The sequence below is a fragment of the Oxyura jamaicensis genome, chromosome 4, assembly GCF_011077185.1.
Source record: "Oxyura jamaicensis isolate SHBP4307 breed ruddy duck chromosome 4, BPBGC_Ojam_1.0, whole genome shotgun sequence".
Classification (NCBI taxonomy): Eukaryota; Metazoa; Chordata; class Aves; order Anseriformes; family Anatidae; genus Oxyura; species Oxyura jamaicensis.
The window spans coordinates 19,848,760-19,872,477 of record NC_048896.1 but is presented as its reverse complement, the minus strand read 5'-3'; the positions used below and the strand labels follow the sequence as shown (position 1 = coordinate 19,872,477).

Sequence of the window (23,718 nt, the reverse complement as noted above, 5' to 3'; positions counted from 1 at the left end):
AATCAAAGTCCAAAGAACTGCATTTTATGATTCACTTAAGCTTAGGTGTATTGAATATACTGAAAAAATACGTTTATTAGAGCACAATAATAGGTAATGTAGACTTTCACTGCTTGGAATGGCAACTGCATGAATTTTACTTTCCTCCTTTCAAACTGGACTGTGGAGAATTTGATGTTTTAAAAGTCTGATAGAATGCTTGTATGGACAGTTTTCCTCTTTTTCATCAACTTCCCAAACAGCGTGCCTTGAATGAGTCATCAGATCTCTGTGAAGAAGACATGTTGGCAGTCATCCTGAATTTCCAAAAGGCATTTACTGAGATTTTACTGAGATCAAGCATACTGGGGGAATGGCCAATACCAGTCTTTCCCAATACTGAAACCCATGAACACCAAATAAAATGACAAAATGTTGAGCTCCAGGATAGGAACATGCCTCTTAATATTATACAGTTTGGTTGTGGAAGCTCTTGTGTGAATATCATGACAGCTAAATATTGGGTTAAAAAAGTAATGCAATATTCATGGAAAAATACTGATTACGTGCTATGAAATGCAGAAATAATGTGTTTCACTGAAGAATCCCTGACTTATTTGTGGATGTTGGTGGGAGAAGTCAAGGAGAACATCACCAGTAAGAACAAAGCAAACGGTTTCTTCCCTGGGTAGCTTCTGCCGGCATCTGCCCACAAGGAAGTGCTGGGTTAGCTTGACCCCACTTGGCAAGACTCAAAGGTCCTCTCTGTAATCTTTATATATGTAAAACTTTAAAAAATGAGCCCTTACTGGAACTAATGCAAGGTGTGGTTTTTTTGTTTTGTTTTGTTTTGTTTTTTGGTCATTCCTGGGGCCTGAGCTTGATACTGGAGATCCCTTACAGCCTTAGCTCTTGTATTCTTGCAGGGCAGTCACCTGAAACTACTCTCTTCTATTAATACCAGTATATAGTTGCACTCATGAGGGCCAAGTTTCTTCTACTTCCTTCAAGAAAAACAATTCTTGAAACTTAAATCTTAGTAGCTAAACTCTACAGCATCTTGAAGTACTAGATATTTCCTATTTTCATGAAGTGATTATGCCCAAACAATGACATATTTTTTTTCCTCATCTGTTGCTTGGTCTAAGATGAGTGTTTTTTCCAAGAAGTGCAAGTAGATACAAACTTCAGCCAGCTGGTTTTATCAAGTGATTTGACTCTTCTTGATTTAGAAAATATATAATTTAATCATTTGCCTGTCACTTTACATGTTTTTTATCTTTTTTCTTCAAAATATTTCTGTGTGATTGTACTATACTGCTTTTTGAGAAATACTTCTGCAAGAATTGGTAGGAAGGTAATTTCCTTTTTATATAGGAGACTGAAAAAGTTTTAATTCTGTGAACAAATGGGTAACTTGTTTTCTGTCTCAGTACCATTGAATTTTATAGAATAGGTAACTTTATTACTGTAAATAGGTAGTATTAATGAGACATAATATGAAATATGGATCTGAGCTTCTTTATCATGTCTTCAGTACTCGTGGTGCTTCTTACCATTGAAAAACTCAAACTAGAAAAGTCAAATAACACGTTGATGGACAGGTTGTACTTGAAACAGAACCATGTGCCTTTTGAAGTTTTTGCCTTTACTTTGTGCTGGCTTAGAATCACACGTGTGCCTTGAACAGGACTTGGCTGGCTGGCTGGCTGCTCGCCTCTTGTTTTCCCCTGCCTCACTCCTCGCTGAGGTATGTTTCCAGCAGGCGCTGGCCTGATTCTCCAAGTTACAATTGCTGACAGGAATCGGAGCAAATCGTTGTATTTTTTTAAGATTGATATTTTTCATACCTGATACACTTGGAATGATGATAATTGCAGCACAGCACAAGTGGAGCCCATAGCCATGCAGGCCACCTGGCCGTCATCATAGCTCCGCGCCGCCAAGGCAGGAGCACTGCTCGGCCCTCCCCAGCGCCTGGCTGCACTGTTGCATGTTCTCCTTGCATTGGCTCTGGGTACCCACTGGTGAACTAGTTTAACTTGGTAATCCAGGAATAAAGTTCTCGAGGTATATTTTTTGCCTGTTTTATTGGGGAATTAAATTGGGTGATTGTGAATGGCAGGGCCTTCAAATGATGAATGGATGTTTTGTTGCCTGCGAGTACCTATTTGCTAAAAACTACATGTAAACCAAGCAGGGGAGGCTGTGATACACCAATAATGTGCCTTTGAGGTTTTAAGAAAGGTAGGAATGGGTGACAGAGGTTTTTGCTATTCTGCAGTGACAAAGTTTGTGAAGCTTTTGATCTTACACTGTGCTCTGGATGACGCGTATTGTAGTAGTTGTGGACCGTCTTTGAGACACACCTACTTATCTTGAACCTCCCTTTTCGCCACTGTTTATTTCCACTCCGGTTTCTCTGCCTTTACATAATTGTGTGAAATGTGAAGAAACAGCGATTTAAGTTCAGGGTTTGTGGTTTTTCTCAGCTCGCCAAATTCTGGAAGCTACAGTGGCCCCTAGCATTCAGAAGAAGCACTTGCAGGAAAGAAATGTACAGCCTCTATGTGCTCAATTGAAATGCAGTCTCTGAAGCATTGCTACCAGACGTTGGCATGCTAAGCACACGGAGCTTAAAATTGTATTTTTTTGTTCAAATACTTAACTACTCCGACAAGCTGTAGACTCAGCCGTTCCCACTCTGAAGGTTCTTCTCTGTGCTATTGCAACTTTAAAATACCTGAACCTCATGCTTTCTTAATTTCTTCACTGTGTAAAATTTAGTTTGAGACAGAAAATTGACACAGAAGGCTTTAGCATGCATGGTTTTTTTTCACATTTGAAGCATTTATTGTCCGCCCTGCCCCCAAACATAGGAAAATCTTAATTATAAATAACTTGAAAAGAAAATATTTTGCAATCTTACATTTTTTTGATAAGATGCTACACTGTTTCTAATACTTTTCTTTATAATACGTAGATAGTGTTATCTTAATTGATATTCCTAGAGGCATGTCGAGTGCTTTAAACATTAAAACTTGTAAGCCTGGTTTATCAACTCGGGAAGACAGGGAGTTGTGAAATAGCTGGTTAGACTGTAAGAACTTAGAAGAACATATCTTTGTGCTAAGTATCAGGAGCATTTACACACCAGATTCGAAGTCGGTATACATAATGTTCTTAAATGGGCACACACTGTGCTTTAAGTTGAACATCAAATCTGTTTTTTGGTTTGGTTAACCACAATATCATAGTGTTGGTAGTAGAGTCTGGACTTTACAGTACAAGATCATACAGCTCAAATTTTAGTCTAGTATAGATTTAGAAGAAAAAAGTTATTTGCAAGGTGTTTATGAAAGCCATTCAATTTCCTCATGCTATTCAGAAGAGCATTTATTTTCCAAGCGCTTTTTTTATTTCCTTTTACTTCGATGCCTTTAACATTTGTGGAGATACACTTTTTTCATAAGGTAATGGGAGGAGTCAAAGATACAAAATCTTTATTAAAACAGGAAAAAGCTTGGCTGGAAACAGAAGGTGGTGTGATCTAACATTTTCTGTTTCCAACTTTTTTTATCCCTTCTGTGGAAATGTTTCTAATGTGATTTTTTTAATTATTATTATTATTTCAGAAGTTGTCCACTACAAAGGAAGAAAGGAAAGTAAGCTCATACTTCAGACTGGTTTTTGAATATCTTTCTAATACAGTGGTGTTCCAGAAGATGATAAAGAAATGATAGCAGCTCCAGAAATACCAACTGATTTTACTCTCCTTCAGTAAGTGCTTTAGGAATTTCTGGTTTCATTTAGATGTACTGGTGCTTCTTAGTGGTAATAGATGTGGTTGTTTTTTCTCTTGGAAACAAGGAAACAAAATGTCTGAATATGATACTAGATTTTTTTTCCAATTTAAAATAAAGCACTGCTTGAATTATTTCTTGAGTATTCAGTGATTATTAAAACAAATATTTTAAAAGTCTTTTTATAAAGTATTTTAAAATCAATTTTTAAGCTTTGCTAATAGGAAGCCATCACGACAGACTTCTTATAAAACCTTGACAAATACACCATGTAAACTGTCTTTCAGAATCAAAGTATTGAAGAAGAAACTTTGGTTAGAAATACAGAAATTCTGTTTCCTTTCTTCCTTTATAAAGAGAGGTGAAGTTGTTGAGGTATTTACCCTTAATAATTGGGGCAGGTTTCCTAATGTCTGAAACGCCCAATGCCAAATGCTTTAATTAAAGCTGAAGTCTTAACTTCCCTTCAGGTATTGGTTCCTGGGGTGTTAATTTGACTAGACTGATGATCTAGTTTTAAGAATAGATATCTGAATTTTGAAAATTCAAATATAGCAGTAGCTTACATTTTGAACATAGAAATGAAATGATTAGTTAAAATAGATCAGAAGAATGTAGTTCCTCACCTTTTAGTTGCCAAGAAATCAGCATGAGTCCATTTCAACAGTCTAGAGTATATTAAGCTGGTCCAAAATAATCAAAAAGATGCAAAGATACAGTTTTGTGTTAAGGAGGTGTGGTGGGTGGCGTTTAATGAGAAATAAAGTTGTTTATAATGTGTGTGGGTTTTTTTGTTGGTACAGTTATTTATCAAAATATTTGGAATTTGTATTCCGTTCTGTAAAATTAAGAACACCTAAGTAATATTGAAGAGTAAAGATTTCTCAGAGTTTTTTGCAGGGTTGCAGACTTGTTCAACCTATAGCAGAATACATGGATGACAAAATCAGAAATGGCAAAATACATGTTACAAGGCAGAAACTTCCTTTCAGACAGTTCCACAACAGTGAGAAACCTTATGTTTCTAGATTGTTTTAGAAGGTTATTAATAAATAAATTGGAATGGCTCCTTCTCCCCCTGTTCAGGACATCTTTATGATTACATTGTTAAATTGAAATGTGTATCAGAAATTTATGATAGCAGCTGGAATTCATTGTACTGCTGCCTGTATGTGTTAAAATAAGCTCTAATAGTGTAATTTAAAATGTCTTCTATAGGAAATGTAGAAATAAAAAAATTAAACTAGGGATTGCTTAGTAATAATTCAGGTGACTTTTTTTATACCTGACATTGTCATAGGCAATAAAGGGTTTGTATTTTGATGCAGCATATATTAATAATGTAGGAAAACAAATTTGATTTTTTTTTTTTATTTATTATCTTTTTACCTTACATAAGCCTCCAGGTTATCTTTTTGGTGGAGAAATCTCGCTTAAAATATCTTTTCTCCCTATACATTTCAACTTAACTACTTACTTCTTTTGATAGCATGAAGATGTCTGCTGAGACACTTTGGTTGTGATGGAAGGTAGTGGCGTTGTTGTGCACTGCCATATTTGTGGCAGACATTTCTAGTGTGTGATGGTTGAAATTTTTTAATATTTGTCACATGCCAAAAATGAAGTTCCCAACCTGTTGCTATTTCTGCTGACCTTCATGCTTTTTAGCCCCACTATACGGCTTTCACAGGTAAAAGGAAATTTTTTTACTTGGCTGAGGCAAGATGTGAGTGTGGGGATTTGCTCGGATTTGTTCCTTGACAGTAGACTTAAACAGGAGATAAAAAACAATATTTGTGTTGGAGTTGACTTACTGGACTGAGGACATAATGTGACTTCATGTAGTTTAGTTAAGAATGTTTCTGGTGAGATGTATAAATGGTTTGTCTTTTATCCTTGCAGGGAGTCTGAAACACACTTCTCTTCTGATACAGACTTTGAGGATATTGAAGGAAAAAACCAAAAACAAGGCAAAGGAAAAGTATGTTCAGTTTATTGGGACAGTGAAATACTTGTACTGTTAAAGTATGAAGAGTTGATTACTTGTTTTGGAGCTGAATTATCTTATTCTTATTTCCTTATTATACTTTGTTCACAGAATGATTGCACTTCAAAAAAAGAGTTCATATTTGTTTTTTTAATTGAAATACTTAATCTTGAGTATTTACGTGATACTTCCTTTGTGTTGTGAAGGCACAAGCGAGGGCTTTGATTTGACTAGTCTGAATGTATGCCCTCTTATACTTAAACCCAGTACTAATACAGTCTCTTTTGGTTGATGTCATTAATTCTGGCTCTTTCTATTTGAAAAGTGAACAGAAACCAACATTTCAATTAAAAAAATATTATTTTGTTTTACAGTTTAAGCTCAAGGAAAACCTTTTGTGTCGTTGTCACTAATCACATTTTTAATTGCCAAAAGATTTTAAACCAGAGAAGGAAATACAGAACCTGTAGAGTTTCTGTTAGTCTTCTCTATCAATCAGAATTAGCTATTCTGCCCTATCTAATTTTATCTCACCTTCTGATTTTGTAAGTTTGGCTCTTGGAAATATAAGGTCTTGTGTATAGTTTTCGTGGTATGAGTAATAATTTATTGTAATTACTGTGTAATAGCTATTTAAAACTTGTGTATGTATGATTGCAGACCTGTAAAAAAGGTAAAAAAGGACCAACAGAAAAAGGGAAAAGTGGAAACGGAGGAGGGAAACCTGGTGGTCCAAATCGGATGAATGGACATCACCAACAGAATGGTGTGGAAAACATGATGCTGTTTGAGGTAGTTAAAATGGGCAAGAGTGCTATGCAGGTAAGACTTGAGATGTCCTTCAGACTTGGATGAATATGCAAGTTAAATATAACAATATTTTCTTGTACATATAGTTTAAGAAAATAAAGCCTAGGGTAATTTTTTCTTCATTGTAGTTTTTAGTTACAGATTAGAATAAGATTTCTTGTGTTAAGATTTGAACTCAAAATAACTGACTTCTCATTGCTAAATGTGAGGCATGAATAATCAGGTATGTAATAAAGAAATTCAAAATACTATTCAAAGTGAATTCCAGTATTCTGAATGAATAAAGGTTGGAATTTAGGCTAGGGAATTTCAACCTGGTAGAAGTTACTGCATTAGGCACTGCTTTTACTAATAGGACTGAAGTCAGCCTATTAAGAGCATTAACTTTTTATTTGGAAAATTATCTTAGATCACCAGATTTTGCTTGACTCTGTAAATCTTCAGTGAAGAGAGGGTTAAAATGTAAGCCTGCCAGCCATGAAGAGTTCCTGCTGACTCACTCATGTGACTCCTCAGCAGCCTAGCAGAAAGACTATCTTTGGGATTAAAAATCTAGAGTTTACAGCTTCTCTGGTATGTGTACAGGAAGCTGGGTCTATGTGCAGTCCTCTTGAGATTTACAGGATTCTGCTTCAAGCTGGGAATCTTGAAGCCTGAATTCCTTGGGAGAAATTTAATTCAGATTTATACATGCTACTTATACTACTTTGGTACTTATTACTTGTACATACTGTTTTAATATATTTGGTCAGAGAAATTCTGATACTTCTGTTTGTTTTATTCTGACATATTTCAATGTAAGTGGAAAACTATACTGTTCTAACTGCTGCTCTGATTGCTACATTTCCAGCCAATTATCACGAGCTATATTTTCATGACATGTTAACTCTATAAACAGTCAAATCTTCTGCTTTCGAAGAGAAAAATAGACCTTTGCCTGCAACGCCTCTGTTTAGTGGGGAAATTGATACCTTTTCTGCTGCAGGTTCTTTAAAATAAATGAATTCTGAAAACAAGGCTGCCTAACTGAAATATTTGTCCCCTTCCAAGCATTATCCTGGTTTTGCACAGTGCCCTCATAAGCCTAATTTAAGACTTCTCCTAGGCTTCTTTTCCTTTCTTCTCCTATGATTAATTCAAATCACTACTAGTTTGTAGGTTCTGTTCCTACTGGGAAGACAATGACAGTTTCACTTGCATTTTTAATTCTTCTCATCTTGCTGACAGAAGTTCTATCATACTACAAACAGTCTTTCATTGAGGGAAGAGGGATTTAGCTGTATTTCTGTTCAGATTTTTTTTTTTCCTATGGCGGTATATTTTATTTGCCCTCGCACCGATATTGCTTGTAAGAGTAAGCACTGAGAAGAGTTGACAGGAAGTACAGGGGATGCTGTTGAGTCTGATTTTCTTACGGAAGTCTTGAACTATTTTGTCATCTCTTGTTACTGAAAATTACTCTAGATTTTAGGGCAGGATACCAACATATTAAACTACTCAAAACTGAGAGCTTGACACTAAAGTGATTCTCTTGTGCTTGTGTTAAATGTATGCTTTTATGTGATTTCTGCAGTAGACAGTTTGTGCTATACACATGGATGGTTTGTAGATAACTGCATGTGAATTCTTTCTTAAAACCACAATCACAGATTTCCTATTATTTTCCTTCCATTTAACATTCTGTAGTAAAATTGTCTTATTGCTATTCTATTTTGCTAGCCATTATGTTTTGGTTTAGTTAACACAGCAATTCATGTCCATACAGTGTAGGGCAATGCTGTTCATCCTGTTACAGCTCATGTACATGCAACACAGTTCATCATAAGGGCAGAATTTAGAAAGAATATAGGGAGTTACAGCTGTTGGAACTAAAAGCCTAAATAGTATTTTTGAGAAGCTTCACTTTTTAAAAACAAACAAATCCCCCTGCTGTTTAAAAACACAATTAGCAGATTTTGTACTCTTCCTCAAAAAATGTTACTGTGCGACTATATGGTATTCCTGTGCTTCATGTCTAAGCATCTCTTTAGTGCCTGTTTATAGAATAGAAATGAGTTATTTTCCTGAAAATGCTATTATGATGGTAAAGGACCATTCAAATATTTTGTTTTGTATCAGTCAAAAAATCCAGAGTTGCTTACAGAAGGAGCAAGAATCACTTACTAGAAAGCAGTTTAAATACCACTAATTCTTTAGTTTATTAAAAACTAAAAATTGCCTTTATATTTGTTTCTTTTCAGTCTGTAGTGGATGATTGGATAGAGTCATACAAACATGACAGAGATATAGCACTTCTTGATCTCATTAACTTCTTTATTCAGTGTTCAGGCTGCAAAGGTAAGATACGGAAATATTTGCTCATCTCTTCATATAATTTTACAGCATGTTTCTCATTCTTTGCTTTTACACTGCATGTGCTGAAGGACTTCTCCATCCCTGGGGCTAGTCTGTATTATAAGGTTCTTGTAGTCAAACAAGTATTTTTGAAGATGGGAGCGAGGGGAGCAAGAGGTTTAGAAATATTACAGAAACACTTCAAAATGTAGGTTAAGTCTTTTGCATTCACACTGAAGAAAGTGAAGTACTGGTACTTAATTACTTCTCATATCCTCCTCTGTTGCTGATACTATGTTAGAAAAGCATCCGTCTTCAGTATTGATAGCTTAACTTGCTTGGTCTTGGAATCAAAGTTTGGATTTACCTTACTTCACATCAGTGAGTGTTCCAAGGTCATTTAATAGCCTTTTAGAGTTGTTTCATGTAAAAGAAATGGGCAGTTCCATGGTAGCTTGTCTACAGTAAGACTGTATTTCTATATTTTATGTTCTATTTTGGGGAGCTTCTGGTTTTCCAGAATCTTTCCTCTAATCCACATCCCCTATTCTTTTTCCTCTCATCTTGTTTTGAAGAGGAGAAGGTAACTTACTCTACAGCATCAGTGCATTTGATAGTGTCTCTCATTCCAGATAAACTTTTAACATGTATAAATCTTCAGAAAGCTAACAGCTCAGTAGATGTTAGTCATGCTTTCAAGAGCAGTGACCTTTTCATTATTATTACCAGACAAAATGACAAAATCTTTTAATGCTTTCTGAGATGATGCTTGTCATGAATTTTCCAGTACAGTTGTAGTAAGCAAGCTTTAGGAGGTCTCTTTATTTTTATATCACCCTTTGCAAATGAAAAATTTGAGGCTAAGAGAAAAAGAAATTGCATGAAATCATTGAGTTTTATCATAGTGAAGTAGATGATAAATAGCAATAGAGCTGTTCAAAATAGTCTTACAATATTTAGTATCTTGAATACTAGAAGGTCACTTCAGATTAGGATGGTCTCAGCTGATGATGTCTGGAACAAATATCATTGACTTCTGGATATGAACAAATGAGTAAATTTTAGATGGTGTGAGCACACGGGAAAAACTGTAGTGCCCCACACTTGTTACAAATGGTAAAATGAAGAGTATAACAACTTGAAAAATAAGCAAACAACAACAGAGCCACCGAGCACCACCAAAAAAACCCACATGTATAATCTGTAGGTTAGGTGTAAATTGACCATTTTTACATGGTAGCAGGAGATTGGTCATCTGCCATCTATCCCTCGTATTTTAAAAGTGTTAATAATAACCTAATCTAAATTGTAGGAGTTGTCACAGCAGAGATGTTCCGACACATGCAGAACTCTGAAATAATCCGAAAAATGACCGAAGAATTCGATGAGGTAATTCAGTGAAAGTGCTGAGAATGTATGGAAATTAGATTTTTTTTTTTTTCCATTTTACTTGTCCTAATCTTACTGCAGATTTCTTCAAGTGTACGAACTGTAAAAATGATAAGACTTCGAATGAAAATCTTAAACTCTCTAATTTTGAATTTATAAGACTAGTAAATAAAATTCTGTGTGTACGTGATTTCTTAAATTATTAATAAAAAAAAGTCCGCTTTCAGTTTCTGAACAGAAACTTCAGCTGGGGCTATGTGGCATATTTCCTCCAATGTCCCCCATGCCCTTCCATGTACGTGAGGCCCTTAATTCCTTTTTGAGGAACTTGTGAAATGTTTGTTGAATTTATTTCAACATGTCCATTAATCTACAAATCATGGAGATTTGAATTTATTTGTTAGTTGAAGACTTTAATGCTTTGCATTTCATGGGAACTGTAGTCTTTCTGCCTTCAAGTTGTCATTCTTGTTCCGTTGAGTGTGGAGTAAACGAGATGGACTCTTATTTATTTATCTTTTTTTGGGTTTGTGCTTTTTTTGGTATTTTTTTTCTTCACCCTATGTTCCGAAGAATGTGAAGATAACTAGATCTTCCTCCCCAAATCTGTCTAGTAAGGATTTTTTCCTCTCAAGTTGAAATCCAAAGAAAATCTTAAACTTTAACAGGCTTTAAGGTATTTTATTATTCTTTAGCATTAATTCATAAATGGATTTGATTATTGTTGTGTCACCTGAAATTTAAAAAGCTTCAGTTAGGATTATTCATTCAGATTTTTGTTTATTGCTGTGTTACTCCTGCTCTTTCTTGTACCAATTCTAATAACATCTCAGCTCCCAGATCTCTAATCCCTTTTCATGGCTATGTTTTTTGTTTCTGAGTTGTAATGTAATTTGGCATCTTATGTGATCACAGAAACACAAAGAGGAATGATGATCAGTTTTTCTGTCATTTTACCATTATTTATAAAGGTACCCAAAGCAGGAGAGGCGTACACATTTCTTACTTTCAAGGCGTTAGAGTAGTTTGTCATTTGACTTAAGGAATTTTCCGTCTAATATGTAAGCAAATCTCTAGAAACTTCATTAAGGTCCTGATCTGAGTGTTTGTGAATGTTAACTAACACTGCATGTGATGTTTTTTTGTTCTAGTGTAACCTGAAGCAGATTTTAGGCAGTGGAAATCAGTTGCCAATTTGGTATATCTGATTTTGTGCAGCTTCTGTTGTAGGACTTGTGGTGTATGTTGTCTCGGCATATAGCACACCTGAGCTGTAAATTAGAGTAGATGTGTATTTGTGCAATAAGGTTATTCTGATGGATTAGTTTTTGAGATCTTTTTGGTTCTGAAGTCTTATTCCTCTTTTTGTTCCGAAATTAAAAAATAATTCTTAAGACATTTGAAAGAGTTTCCTGTTTGTATCTCTCTCTTTCGCTCTTTTTTTAAATAGGATAGTGGAGATTATCCGCTAACTATGGCTGGTCCCCAGTGGAAGAAGTTCAAATCCAGTTTTTGTGAGTTCATTGGAGTACTCGTCCGACAATGTCAATATAGCATCATATATGATGAATATATGATGGATACTGTCATTTCACTGCTTACGGGATTGTCAGACTCACAAGTCAGAGCATTTCGGCACACTAGCACACTGGCAGGTCAGTGAATTTTTATTTACCCATTTATTGCTTCTGTGTTATGTTTTCTGTTGCACAGCAAGAGGTTGTTCTGATAGAATGGCTTGATATTGATGGTTCAGCTCATGTTTCTTTGTGTGATATGCTTTTCTAATGCAACTAGTTCTGGTACAGCTTCCAGCACGTTACTCAGAGTTATTTCAAAGCTTTCCTTACCAGCTGTCTAGTACTTCATTTGTTAGCTTTAAGCCTACTAAGAAAAGCAAATAGAAAAAAAAACTTTATAAAAATAGAGTCAAACTTCTGTATGCTCTGCATTAAGTCAAACCAGAGTCGTATTTTAAATTTTTACTACACATTTAAACTGTGGTTTATATAGCGGCTGTGGCATAATGTAATTGAAAGTAGCATATCTATTCATTGCATTAGAAATAATTTTAAAGAAATCATCAGTGACACAGTCACTAAATTACTGTATGGTTTTAAATTTTCATTTTACTCAATATTTTCAAGTCTGTCAAGCTATCTAGATATCCGTTAAGAGCTAAATATAACATTTATTTAAAACTCTCTGTGTTAATGGACAGCGATTTAGGCTTACTGGATAAGCAACCTGTCAGTCTGCAGAGGTTAATGAAGAAGGGTCTTGGATGGCATCAGGCAGCAGTCCACTTATGTCAGACTTATTGTAGGAATTTTAATCTGAGCAAGGTGAATTTAAACTGCACATGAAACTGAGTTTATACCACACTAGAAATAGTTCTTGTTATTTCACTGGAGCTGTCAGATTTACAGCAAATTTCAGCTCTGAGTGTCTGGTCAGCTGCTACATTTCATTGGCCATCTTCTTTGAATATACATTAAAACATTACATATTAGGCTGCTGCTCTGGGATTCCCACTAGCCAAAGCATTTACTGTGGAGGGAGGAACAAAATTGCTTTTTATTTCAAGTGAATATGGTGATTCTGCTTTATCGTCAATTTGACTATTGCACCGTACTGCAAATAAAAACTTTAGCTCTTCAAAACCACGGTTTGAGTACCTTTTTGAATTTGAGTTGTGCATGAATGAAGTTGCTGAAATTGCCCTGTTGCATGTTAATTTCTGTCACACATTTTTTAGTAGTCTTGTTTGCATTTGTTCACATCAGTAGTCAATTCTGTTGATTCTGTGCAGTTATTTCTGCATTTCACATGATTACAGCTTGTGTTCTTGATGATTGGGTTTTATATAGGATAGAAAAAGCCAACAAAATCCTTGTATTCCTACTTATTGTTATTTGCCGTAATTTGGCTTCTAAGATTAGCTCACTAATCTAAGATTAGCTACTTCATTTCATCTTGTTATCCTTAGAGATCACAGCATATAACAATATTTAGATATATCTGCATGTCTTTATGCCTTAATCATCAACTTTATGCTAGTGATACACACTTAACAATGTTCTGCATATGTCCTGCCGCCTCCTTGTTTATGGGGTAGGCATATTTGTCTGTGCCCTTTTTAAAAGGGGTGATTAAAAAGTAAAATCACACACAAACAAAATCAAGTATTTTTACATTTTGGTTGGTTGTCTTTTAGTTGGCTAATATTGCTTTTCTGCCTTTGCATGTGAAGGAATAGTTAAAAGTTGCTTAATTAAAATGAAATTGATGGGCAAAGAGTGGTTTGAGAGTGGTGGGCGGTAGTCTAAAACATTTATTTTTGAAGGAAAAAAGCTTGTTGTGTGTTTTAGGTTGAATGATTGGGCAATATGACTCTTAATTGATTCTCGTAATGGAATCCTTTCAATGTTTCCTGGGCTACGTTTATAAATCTTACATTCCCCATATTTTTGGGGGGGGAGAATGTCCTGTATATCCATTCAATAATAATGTTGTTAGTATTAAAAAATAACAAACAAAAGGTCAGTGTGTTATCTACTGTGTTGTTTAGTAATCATGAAGAACAATTTCAGTAAAGGAGTAGCACTACATAAAACAGTGCTGAAGTCCTGAAGCTTGCGAATCAAGAAATCTACAGTGAATATATTTTCATAAATACAAAAACTGGTGACAGAGGGGAGGTATCAGGATGTTTATATATCATCCTTCATATATAAGTAACTGATAAATAATCCTTACTATTTTTACTGTTTTGTAGCCATGAAGCTGATGACTGCTTTAGTGAATGTGGCATTAAATCTTAGTATTAACATGGACAATACGCAACGGCAGTATGAAGCAGAGAGAAATAAAATAATTGGGAAACGGGCTAATGATAGACTGGAACTCTTACTACAGAAAAGAAAGGAGGTTAGTGCTATTGTCTGCTCATGTACTTTATGACTGCTGGAAGATAAATGTTGATATATGACAAACAATAATTATTTTTGCCCTGTAAGGTTTTTTGTTTGTTTTTGTAGAGATAGTTAAAAGTCCCTCTGTTTCATTCTAATTTCTTCATATTTTTAATATTTAAAAAACTTAATCACTTTGAAAGTGCTCCTTTCAGTTTTCATGTAAAAAGAGTTAAATTTCAGATAGTGCCATTAAAATTATTAAGAGAGACTGGGATTGGTAATAGATAACATTTTGTTGTTTTTCCTGACTAGTTTTCTGAACAGCTGAAATATTCAACAACAATTTCCATGCCTTGACTGTTTTTGGCTTCTAGAGAACCTGTGAACCTGTCAATCATGGTGCAAAATGCTGCTGTTATGATGTCAATATCAATCTCAGAATAAACTGTTTTAGGGCTTCTGATAGGGTTCTTTCTTTTACAGAAATCACTAAACAAATTGAAAATGCTATCTGCTTCTATTTTCTTTCTTTCTGTGTGTAAGGCATTTGCTAATTCATTGCTGACAGTGCTGTCTTGTTGAAAGCTCTAGCGCATTCAGGTTTTAGTTTTTGTTTTCTGGGGAATGGGTGAGTTTTTTACTTTTGAGACATCAGAAATAACTTTCTGATGATTAAAGGGGGAACATCTCTCCTTTGGTATTCAACTTTTTGCGTTGTTACTTGTTGCATTTTTACTGCCTTGAAAATTGAGTTTTTTGTTCATGTCCCAAAGATCTTGCAGTTTGAGACTGATCTCTTAAATAAATACCCAAGCAGTACCATTAAATGTGATTGTGCTAGATGTGTGTGCAGGACTAGTTCTATTATAGGTAATAAATGGATACACAGAGAAATGCAGTGACGTGAAAGTGGAGACTTTTTCCCAATCTCAATTGTTCATATGTATATTGGCCTTTAGGATTTCTTACAAGATTTTCTAGCTTTGGTTATGATTTTCAGTTTTTCTTGTACTAAATGAAAGTAAGCTTCAAAGTAACATTCAATCAAATGTTTAATTTCAAGGTTTGTTTCTTTTATAACAGCCTTATCTAGTGCAGAAATGTATTCATTGATTTTTTTATTTTTTTTTTTGGCAAGTCTCTCATTTTAATATTTTATCTTTTCCCCTTCTCTCTCCACTTCAGAAGACAGGTCTTGTTAGATTAGATTAGTGTTAGATATTTTGGCTTGCTAGTCTTTTTATTCTTGCTGTATTTCTTTATACTTTTTCTTTTGCTTCCAATTTCAAAATCTTGTGATGCTATGGAAACTGTTGGTTCTTATTCTTTGTTTAAAATTCTGTAGGGAGAGGTCTTTATTTTTTGTAACACCCACCCACTCCAGTATTCTGTCTGAATAATGTCTCTTTAGGGTTTATCTAATGGTTGTTTTTTTTGGCTGATTTTTGTTTTTTCTATATATGTTAATTTGGTTTACTGGAAAGCCTATATCTGCAGTCATTGGCTATTCTCATTAACATTGGCTTATTCTGTCCCACCTTAATAGTTTAAACTGCAAAAAGAACGTGCTTGTCTTCTGACGATATTTACTTAAGTCAGTTGAAGGATCTGAAGTTTCTTGCACTTTCAAAGCAAATGCAACTTTCTGTGTTTTAAAAGATTATGGATCACTTTTCAAATCCTTTGCGTGTTGTCTCCTACATTGCTTTTCAGTTCCATATTCATAAATTCTTTTTTTTTCTGCTATTACTTTGTTTCTGGATTTTTTTCTCCCTGATGTTATGGCTTAGGTGGAAAGACACATGCAAAACAGTGTATACTCTGCTTATGCAGCCATTTGCAAAGTGCTTGATCTATATTTTCTCTATATAGATCCTATATTTTTTGAGGATAAAGAACAGTCTCTCTGTTATGCATTTCACATTATTTAGGTATTGACCTAGTGTAATACAGGTCCATAAAGAACATACCATATATATTAAAAATTGAGCTAAATATTAGGCGTAATAAGTCACTCACTAGAAAATCAAGTTTCCTTACAAATAATTTCTGAAGGGGCCTGCAGAAACCTTAGCTATCTTTGTCACAGTTGAAGAATTTCAGTGGTCAGAATTACCAAAACTTATATGCTGTGGTAGATGAAATTTATTAAATTATAGTGTATTGTACTGAGAAACACATTTGTAAATATTTCAGGAAGGGATTTAACATCCATACTTGTAAAGTAAATGTTCATTTAATTTAGTTTGTCTAGCATCAACACCATGTGATCTGACTGCAGAAGGGGTGCACTGTATTTATGTACTCTGTTCATTCTTTCAGCTTCAGGAAAATCAAGATGAAATAGAAAACATGATGAATGCAATATTCAAAGGTGTTTTTGTGCATAGATACCGGTAAGCTTTACTTATTAATTTATTTTGGAAGCTGGTGACTAGTTACTTGTCATTATTCATCTCCTTGCTCCTAATTTGTTCTGCTTCTCTCCACAGAGATGCAATTGCTGAAATAAGAGCTATCTGTATTGAAGAAATTGGAATATGGATGAAGATGTACAGTGATGCCTTTCTCAATGACAGCTACTTAAAGTATGTAGGGTGGACTATGCATGATAAGGTAAGCTGCATGGAAGATAAGGAATGGAATATCAAGCATAAGTCCACGTTTTTGGATGTTGATCTTGCCAAATCGGGTTCTGATTTCTTAGCTGTTCTAATCAGTCACTACTTTTCTTATCACTCACAGGCACTAGTGTTTAACATATGTATAAAATACTGATAAGGTTTGAATGGTTTTAGAGAGTGTGTACAGATTTTTAAGGAAATGTTACTAGTAAGGAAATGGCTTTTTCTATTTATCTAGTTACTTATTTTTTGTTGATGCAGATTTTTATTCTGTGATACTTAACTATTTAAATTGAATGCATTTCATATGGAGTACTCCAATCATGTGTGTCCAGACAGTTTCTCTGTTTTGCCAAGTTAAGAATCTATTCTGATATTACCAGGTGACTTAAAAAGCACATGAAAAGAAATCCCCTTTGGTGATGAGTGCCTTGAGCTGTTACTTAAAAGCTAAACATTCGTATCTGCTTGGGGTGGTCAAAAGACATAGCTTATGAATAATCCTTGATTCATTGTAGACTCAGCAGATTGTCTCAGCTCTTCTTTGGGGATTTGTTTCAAGCTACTGAACTTTAAGTAAAACAAATAAGGGATTTTCACTCATGCTTTTTATGGATTTGGCATCACAAAACAATAACCATTGGCAGTGGTGTGATAAGAAACCGTGAAGTCTAAACGTTAAACTTCTGCAAAATGTTTGTATCTGTACCTTACAATATGTTCTCTGCTACAGGGAAAAATGTATTTCAGAAGGAATACTTATTTGTCCCTGTATCTACTTTGTAATTCTGATCAAACAGAGATAGTTATTAATGATATACATGTTGCCAGGTTTAATTAAGTGAAAGGAAATATGTTGAATTCTACTTCAAAAATGTCTTGAGATTTAAAATACGCTTGTTTCAGTCTTTAAAGATGTATCTTGACTTAGAGATACTAACTGCAGTAAGATGGATTTTTCTTCACTTGTTACAAACAAGGACATATTCTTGTCATTAACATGATACTGATAGTATATCTTGACAACATTTAATCTTTGAATTAATTCAGACTGCAAAAGAATCTTGTCTGATTTGAAGATCACATCTATATTCTATACTTTTAATCCAGTTCTTAATTTTATTTTAGCAAGGGGAAGTAAGGCTGAAATGCCTAACTGCTCTGCAAGGGCTTTACTATAATAAGGAGCTTAATTCCAAATTGGAACTCTTCACCAGTCGGTTCAAGGTTAGTGTGGCTTCATATTTTTAAGAACGTTAAAATACATATTTTTATTTGTATTTCATTTCTTTGCTCTTTGAAAATAACCTTTTTTGTGTTCTTAGGATAGAATTGTGTCTATGACTCTTGACAAAGAATATGATGTTGCAGTCCAAGCAATAAAATTACTCACTCTTGTTTTACAGTAAGTATATCTCCTTACCTGACCTATAACAAACACTAAACCATAGAAGTGTTTCTGATGTCTGTGGGCGTGGACAGTAGCTTGACAGAATTCAGATAATCTGTAGTCTAGAGAAGTGTCTCTTACACTAGAATAAATAGGAAGTGTGAAAGTAATCTGGCCAAAACAGTGTTGTTACTTATCTACCACAGTTAAGTAAAGAGATGTAGAATTGAGTCTCACAAATCCGAAGCTACTGTGGAAGATTGGAACTGGAGAAAATAAATATAGGGTCTCCTGAGCAGTAGTTGAACTTCTGAGCCTAGCCTTTTACCAAATGCTCATACTGTATAGGTAACTTCTGTTTAGCAAGATTTTGGAACCAAGATACTTTGGTTTTATTTTTATGATGCACATTTGAAGGAAAAGCTTTAGCTTCTCCTTCATTTCTATCTCCCATCACTAGAGTTCATGTTTTTTTTTTTTGAGTCAGCCTCTTTTTTCTTTCCTTCATGCCATCCCCACCCCTAGGAGTAGTGAAGAAGTTCTGACTGCAGAAGACTGTGAAAACGTCTACCATCTGGTTTATTCAGCTCATCGGCCAGTAGCAGTTGCTGCAGGGGAATTTCTTTATAAAAAGTAAGAGGGGAAATCAGTTTTTTACTTTTCTTGTAGATTTTTGTGTGCGTTAATACTATAATTCTGATTAGCTTTAATTAAGAAAAACTGAATAATTAAGTCGCCATAAGAAGTAACTTCTAGAATATGTAATACTAATGTAGTTTTTCTGAATAGGAAATCAGGAGCAATTTTGAAGCCTACATTTTAAAAGCTTCTACGTACAGAACAGATAATACAAGCATTCATCTGTCTTCTCCTTCCCCTTCCTTACTATGTTTTTTGAGACATTTACAAATGCTCATGTAGTAGATAAAGTTTGTAATTCTGTCTTAATAAGCATTTTTTCCCCAAAAAAAGTTGGATCAGATGACCATTTCATGAAGTATTTTTCTGTAAAACAAATGAAATTTGTTTGATCAAATGTTCAGGAAAACAAGATAGTTTCCATCTAATACTTTTTAGACCTTTTCTTAGTATTTCTTCGCTGCTTTGAAGTCTCATGTAGGGATGTTCAAAAATGCTAGTATTTGCAATTATCGCTGATTTTGTACAGTATTTTTTTATAATTACATGTTCCATTGGATGCTGTCAGTAAAATACCAACTCAGCAAATATAAAATTGTTCAAGTAACATTTGTTCCAAATTACTTCAATTCAAAATAAAACCTAGAGGTGTGGACTACGATATTAAGTGTCCATCTGTAAAAACAGTACATAGACCTAAAATTACTGTGGCAAAGGCAATGAAGAAGAAATTTGTCCTGAAACTTTTCTTCTTTTAGGCTTTTCAGCCGCAGAGATCCTGAAGATGATGGAATGCTTAAAAGGAGGGGAAGACAAAGTCCGAATGCTAATCTTGTGAAGACATTAGTGTTTTTCTTCTTGGAAAGTGAAGTAAGTTGGTTTCATGCGTGTTTTTTCAGTTTGCTTTTTGTTTTCTATTTCCCCCCTCTCCCTCTCATCAATTAATAACTATGAACCTGTCCTAGTTTTTCTCCATTACTTGAGCAGTCCAGAGGACATAAGAGACAGTTTTGTGTGGTTGTGTTTATTTGTAGGATCTGTCTTGGTAGGCACATTGTGTTGAGACAGGCTGTAAGCTCTCTGACAAATATTTTTCCCCCAATCCTTCATGGTAACATACAGGTGAAAAGAGATTGTGATTTAGGAACTCTTCTAAGGAGGTAAAAAAAAAAAAAAGGGGGGGGGGGCGGCGGGGGGGGAGCAAAAAAAAAAAAGAGCATACAAAAATAAGAAGTTACCGAATAAGCTCAAGATCCCAGCAGGTGCCGAGAACCTCCTTTAGGTGAAAGAATTTCACAGAATCACAGAATAGTCTAGGTTGGAAGAGACCTCCAAGATCACCGAGTCCAACCTCCGACCTAACGCTAACAAATCTTCCACTAAACCATATCCCTAAGCTCTACATCTAAACGTCTTTTAAAGACCTCCAGGGATGGTGACTCAACCACTTCCCTGGACAGCCTATTCCAGTGACTAACAACCCTTTGGGCAAAGAAGTTCTTCCTAATATCCAACCTAAACCTCCCCTGGCGCAACTTTAGCCCATTCCCCCTTGTCCTGTCACCAGGCACGTGGGAGAATAGACCAACCCCCACCTCGCTACAGCCTCCCTTCAGGTACCTGTGGAGTGTGATAAGGTCGCCCCTGAGCCTCCTCTTTTCCAGGCTAAACAGTCCCAGCTCCCTCAGCCGCTCCTCGTAAGCCTTGTTCTCCAGACCCTTCACCAGCTTTGTAGCCCTTCTCTGGACTCGCTCAAGCGACCTCCATGTCCTTCTTGTAGCGAGGGGCCCAAAACTGAACGCGGTAGTCGAGGTACTCGAGTACTTTGCTACTCGAGGTAGCAAAAATTTAAGATATTTGCTATTTGTTAGGACCACTGCTTAGGGCTAGGCTTGCAGTTTTTGAAAGTTGGTCACACAACTAATGGTGTTAACCCTGTTCCAGAAACTACAGACAGATGTTTTTGTATTCTACTGTTTCATACTCTTAGCAAAAGTAACTCTGTAAAGGTCAAATAGGGGAAGAAAACACAACCAGACAAGCAAGCAAAACAAAACAAACAAGCAAACGCACGAAAAGCTGCTCCAGATTCTGATGGATCTTGCAGCACTTAATATTTTGTAATAGTTGAGATGGATTTATCTCTTACGTTACTTGGGGAAGAGGGATTTCTGCTGAATGAGAGAGCTCACAACATTTTTATTTTTATTTATTTATTTATTTGCCATGGACAAGGGCCAGCAAGGAAAATGCCCTCTATTGTAGCAACTCCTGGAATGAACTTTATTGCTAATGAAGAAAAATACTTATTTTCTTATGTTCTTATTTTAGTTGCATGAACATGCTGCCTATCTTGTGGACAGCATGTGGGACTGTGCAACAGATCTCTTGAAGGACTGGGAATGTATGAACAGTCTTCTCTTGGAGGAACCTCTCAATGGAGAAGAGCGTAAGAGATTTCAGTAGTTCTGTATATTGCTAAGCAGTTTCTATTGGGTGTGATTTATAAGGAAACAAGATGCTTACGTTTATGAGTACCTGTACATTCTCTATTTTTGAATGATCGCTAATTATGAAACATGAGGAAGAGTAGAAAGAGATCACTTCTGGTATGGAAGCGAGATGCTGAAGAGAGGCAGGGAGTATGGGAGAAAAATGAGGGAATAACCATGCAACGTCCATTTGTCTTGTTCTACAGGTTCAGGCTGCACTTTTGGGCTTAGAGAAACTAATTGCTTGTGAAACTGGTTCTTTTACTCAGTGTTAAAACTATCATATGGGAAAATACTGTCATTTTCTTAATGACTGTAAAAACAAAAAAGCTGAGATAATTCTGTAATTTATGGGTACTAGTAAATGGACCTCAAAATAATGAGAAAGATTTAATATTATTTAAAAATTGATAGTCTTTTCATCTTGTCCCATGACTCGTACGTTGATATCCCCTCAATTTTAAACATTTTCCTGTGCTGTTTTAAAAAGTGCTTATATTCTCCATCTCCTCACCCCCTTTATTTATTTACTTATTTAGCATTAAACAACAACAACAAAAAAGTTTTGCTTCTTGGTTATTTGTATTTGTGGAAACTCGCAAGTAAATTCCGCTGTATTATAACATCTGTTTCTTGAAATTTCAGCTCTGACAGATAGACAGGAAAGCGCACTGATTGAAATAATGCTTTGTACAATTCGGCAAGCAGCTGAATGTCATCCTCCGGTGGGAAGAGGAACAGGGAAAAGGGTAGGAACCAAAAACCTGCTTATGTAGACATGTGGAAGTAGCTTTGTGGGGACAGTGTGGGGAGAAGGAGACAGTCATAGGCTGTTGCTGCTGAAGGGACTGAGTTCAGAAATTGAGTTTGTTATCATAGCCTTCAGTGTCTGACAGCCCTGGTTTGTTCACTTGTTCATGACTTTGGCACATCATTAATATTGTTTGGGCTACTGTCTTTGGTTTTGCTATTAAAAGTACTACAAAATAGATTTTAAAAGAAGGTTGGAAAGAAGACCAAATTGAGTATGTGAAAAAGCTATAAAGCTATTTTCAATTTTAAAGAGCATAGTAAGAGAGAGGGGGGTATATTCCGTAGGCTCTTTGTAAGGACCACAGTCCAACCAATTGGCTTTTTTTCTGATTATATGAAGTTTAGGCAGCCTTCTTTTACTGAGACACTAAGCTTGGAAGGGAACTGCTTTCAAGACTTGTGCAGCTGTTGGTGAAAAACCTATGTAGGTACAGACTGAATATTTACTCAGATATGAAGATCAGATTGGCATATGAATTGAAGAAATATCATTAAAAATTGTAAGCAAGCTGGAAAAATTGCCGTTTCATTATCCAGAAAAACGTTCTGATCAGTGTTTTGTTGCAAGGAAGGTAAACGTTTTGTCTAGATTGTCAGTTCTGTTTTGAGCATAATCTCAATAGTTTTAGGTGCAACTCTTAATTGCATTTTCTGAGTGCTGAAAATTTTTATATTGACTTTTTTTCACTGATATTTTATAGTGATGTTAGAAGGTTGTAGTTGTAAAATTCTCACAATACCAATAATTTAGGTTCTGACAGCGAAGGAGAAGAAAACTCAACTGGATGACAGGACAAAAATTACAGAACTTTTTGCAGTGGCACTTCCACAGTTGTTAGCAAAGGTAAGTTTAATTCCGTTTCTTGCTGATGAGATGCTGTTAAAATGTTCAACAAGAACTATAATTTCTGTAATTAACTGTATGGCTTACACAAATTTTACAGTATTCTGTAGATGCTGAAAAAGTCACCAACTTGTTGCAGTTGCCACAGTACTTTGATTTGGAAATTTATACAACAGGGCGACTAGAAAAGGTAAGGTAACATCCCTTAACGCTTAACAGAAAAGGCGGGGTGGGGTGGATGGGGAAAGGGACACATGACAACAGAATTTAGACTTCCTCATTGGAATTTCAGTCACCATTGTAAGTGCCACTTTTTTTTTATTAAGCGTGACTTGCTCTATCAAAACCCTCATTCGGGATAAGACCTGAACATAGGTGTCTGGCTGCTGTTCTTAGCTTTAGAAGGCTTGTTTTGGCCAGTTGTAACAGAGAATCTCATCAGGTAAACAAAATGCAGAAGCGTTTATTGTTCTGTTAGAGTCACCTTTGAGGTATGCTGTTTGAGAGAGAAAGGTTATAAAAATAGCTTGCTAATTTTTCTTTTTTTCTGATCACTGAAGCTAGTAAACCACAATCTTCATGGCATGAAAAAGTGGAAAACTACTAGATCGCAAATTATGTAGTTACTGCTCTGTTAATGACACTGTGGTAATGAAGCTGGTGTAAGCTGTTCTTGTCTGTTTTCTCTTAAGACGCA

At 35.4% G+C, this 23,718-nt stretch overlaps 1 protein-coding gene across 3 annotated transcripts in view; it reads left to right on the top strand.

Annotated features, from left to right (window-relative positions):
• Positions 1-23,718, top strand: part of STAG2 (stromal antigen 2) — a 74,677-nt gene that overhangs the window by 30,658 nt on the left and 20,301 nt on the right. For all 3 annotated transcript variants that reach the window (XM_035324044.1, XM_035324042.1, XM_035324043.1), the window contains exons 2-18: positions 3,615-3,759; positions 5,685-5,763; positions 6,430-6,591; positions 8,820-8,916; positions 10,226-10,302; positions 11,753-11,957; positions 14,081-14,232; positions 16,542-16,615; positions 16,712-16,835; positions 17,972-18,070; positions 18,169-18,248; positions 18,759-18,866; positions 19,631-19,742; positions 21,204-21,321; positions 22,010-22,113; positions 22,929-23,021; positions 23,122-23,211. In XM_035324044.1, coding sequence (XP_035179935.1) covers positions 3,716-3,759; positions 5,685-5,763; positions 6,430-6,591; positions 8,820-8,916; positions 10,226-10,302; positions 11,753-11,957; positions 14,081-14,232; positions 16,542-16,615; positions 16,712-16,835; positions 17,972-18,070; positions 18,169-18,248; positions 18,759-18,866; positions 19,631-19,742; positions 21,204-21,321; positions 22,010-22,113; positions 22,929-23,021; positions 23,122-23,211 — 1,818 coding nt within the window. In that variant the 5' untranslated portion in view covers positions 3,615-3,715. The remainder of the gene's footprint in view (positions 1-3,614; positions 3,760-5,684; positions 5,764-6,429; positions 6,592-8,819; positions 8,917-10,225; positions 10,303-11,752; positions 11,958-14,080; positions 14,233-16,541; positions 16,616-16,711; positions 16,836-17,971; positions 18,071-18,168; positions 18,249-18,758; positions 18,867-19,630; positions 19,743-21,203; positions 21,322-22,009; positions 22,114-22,928; positions 23,022-23,121; positions 23,212-23,718) is intronic.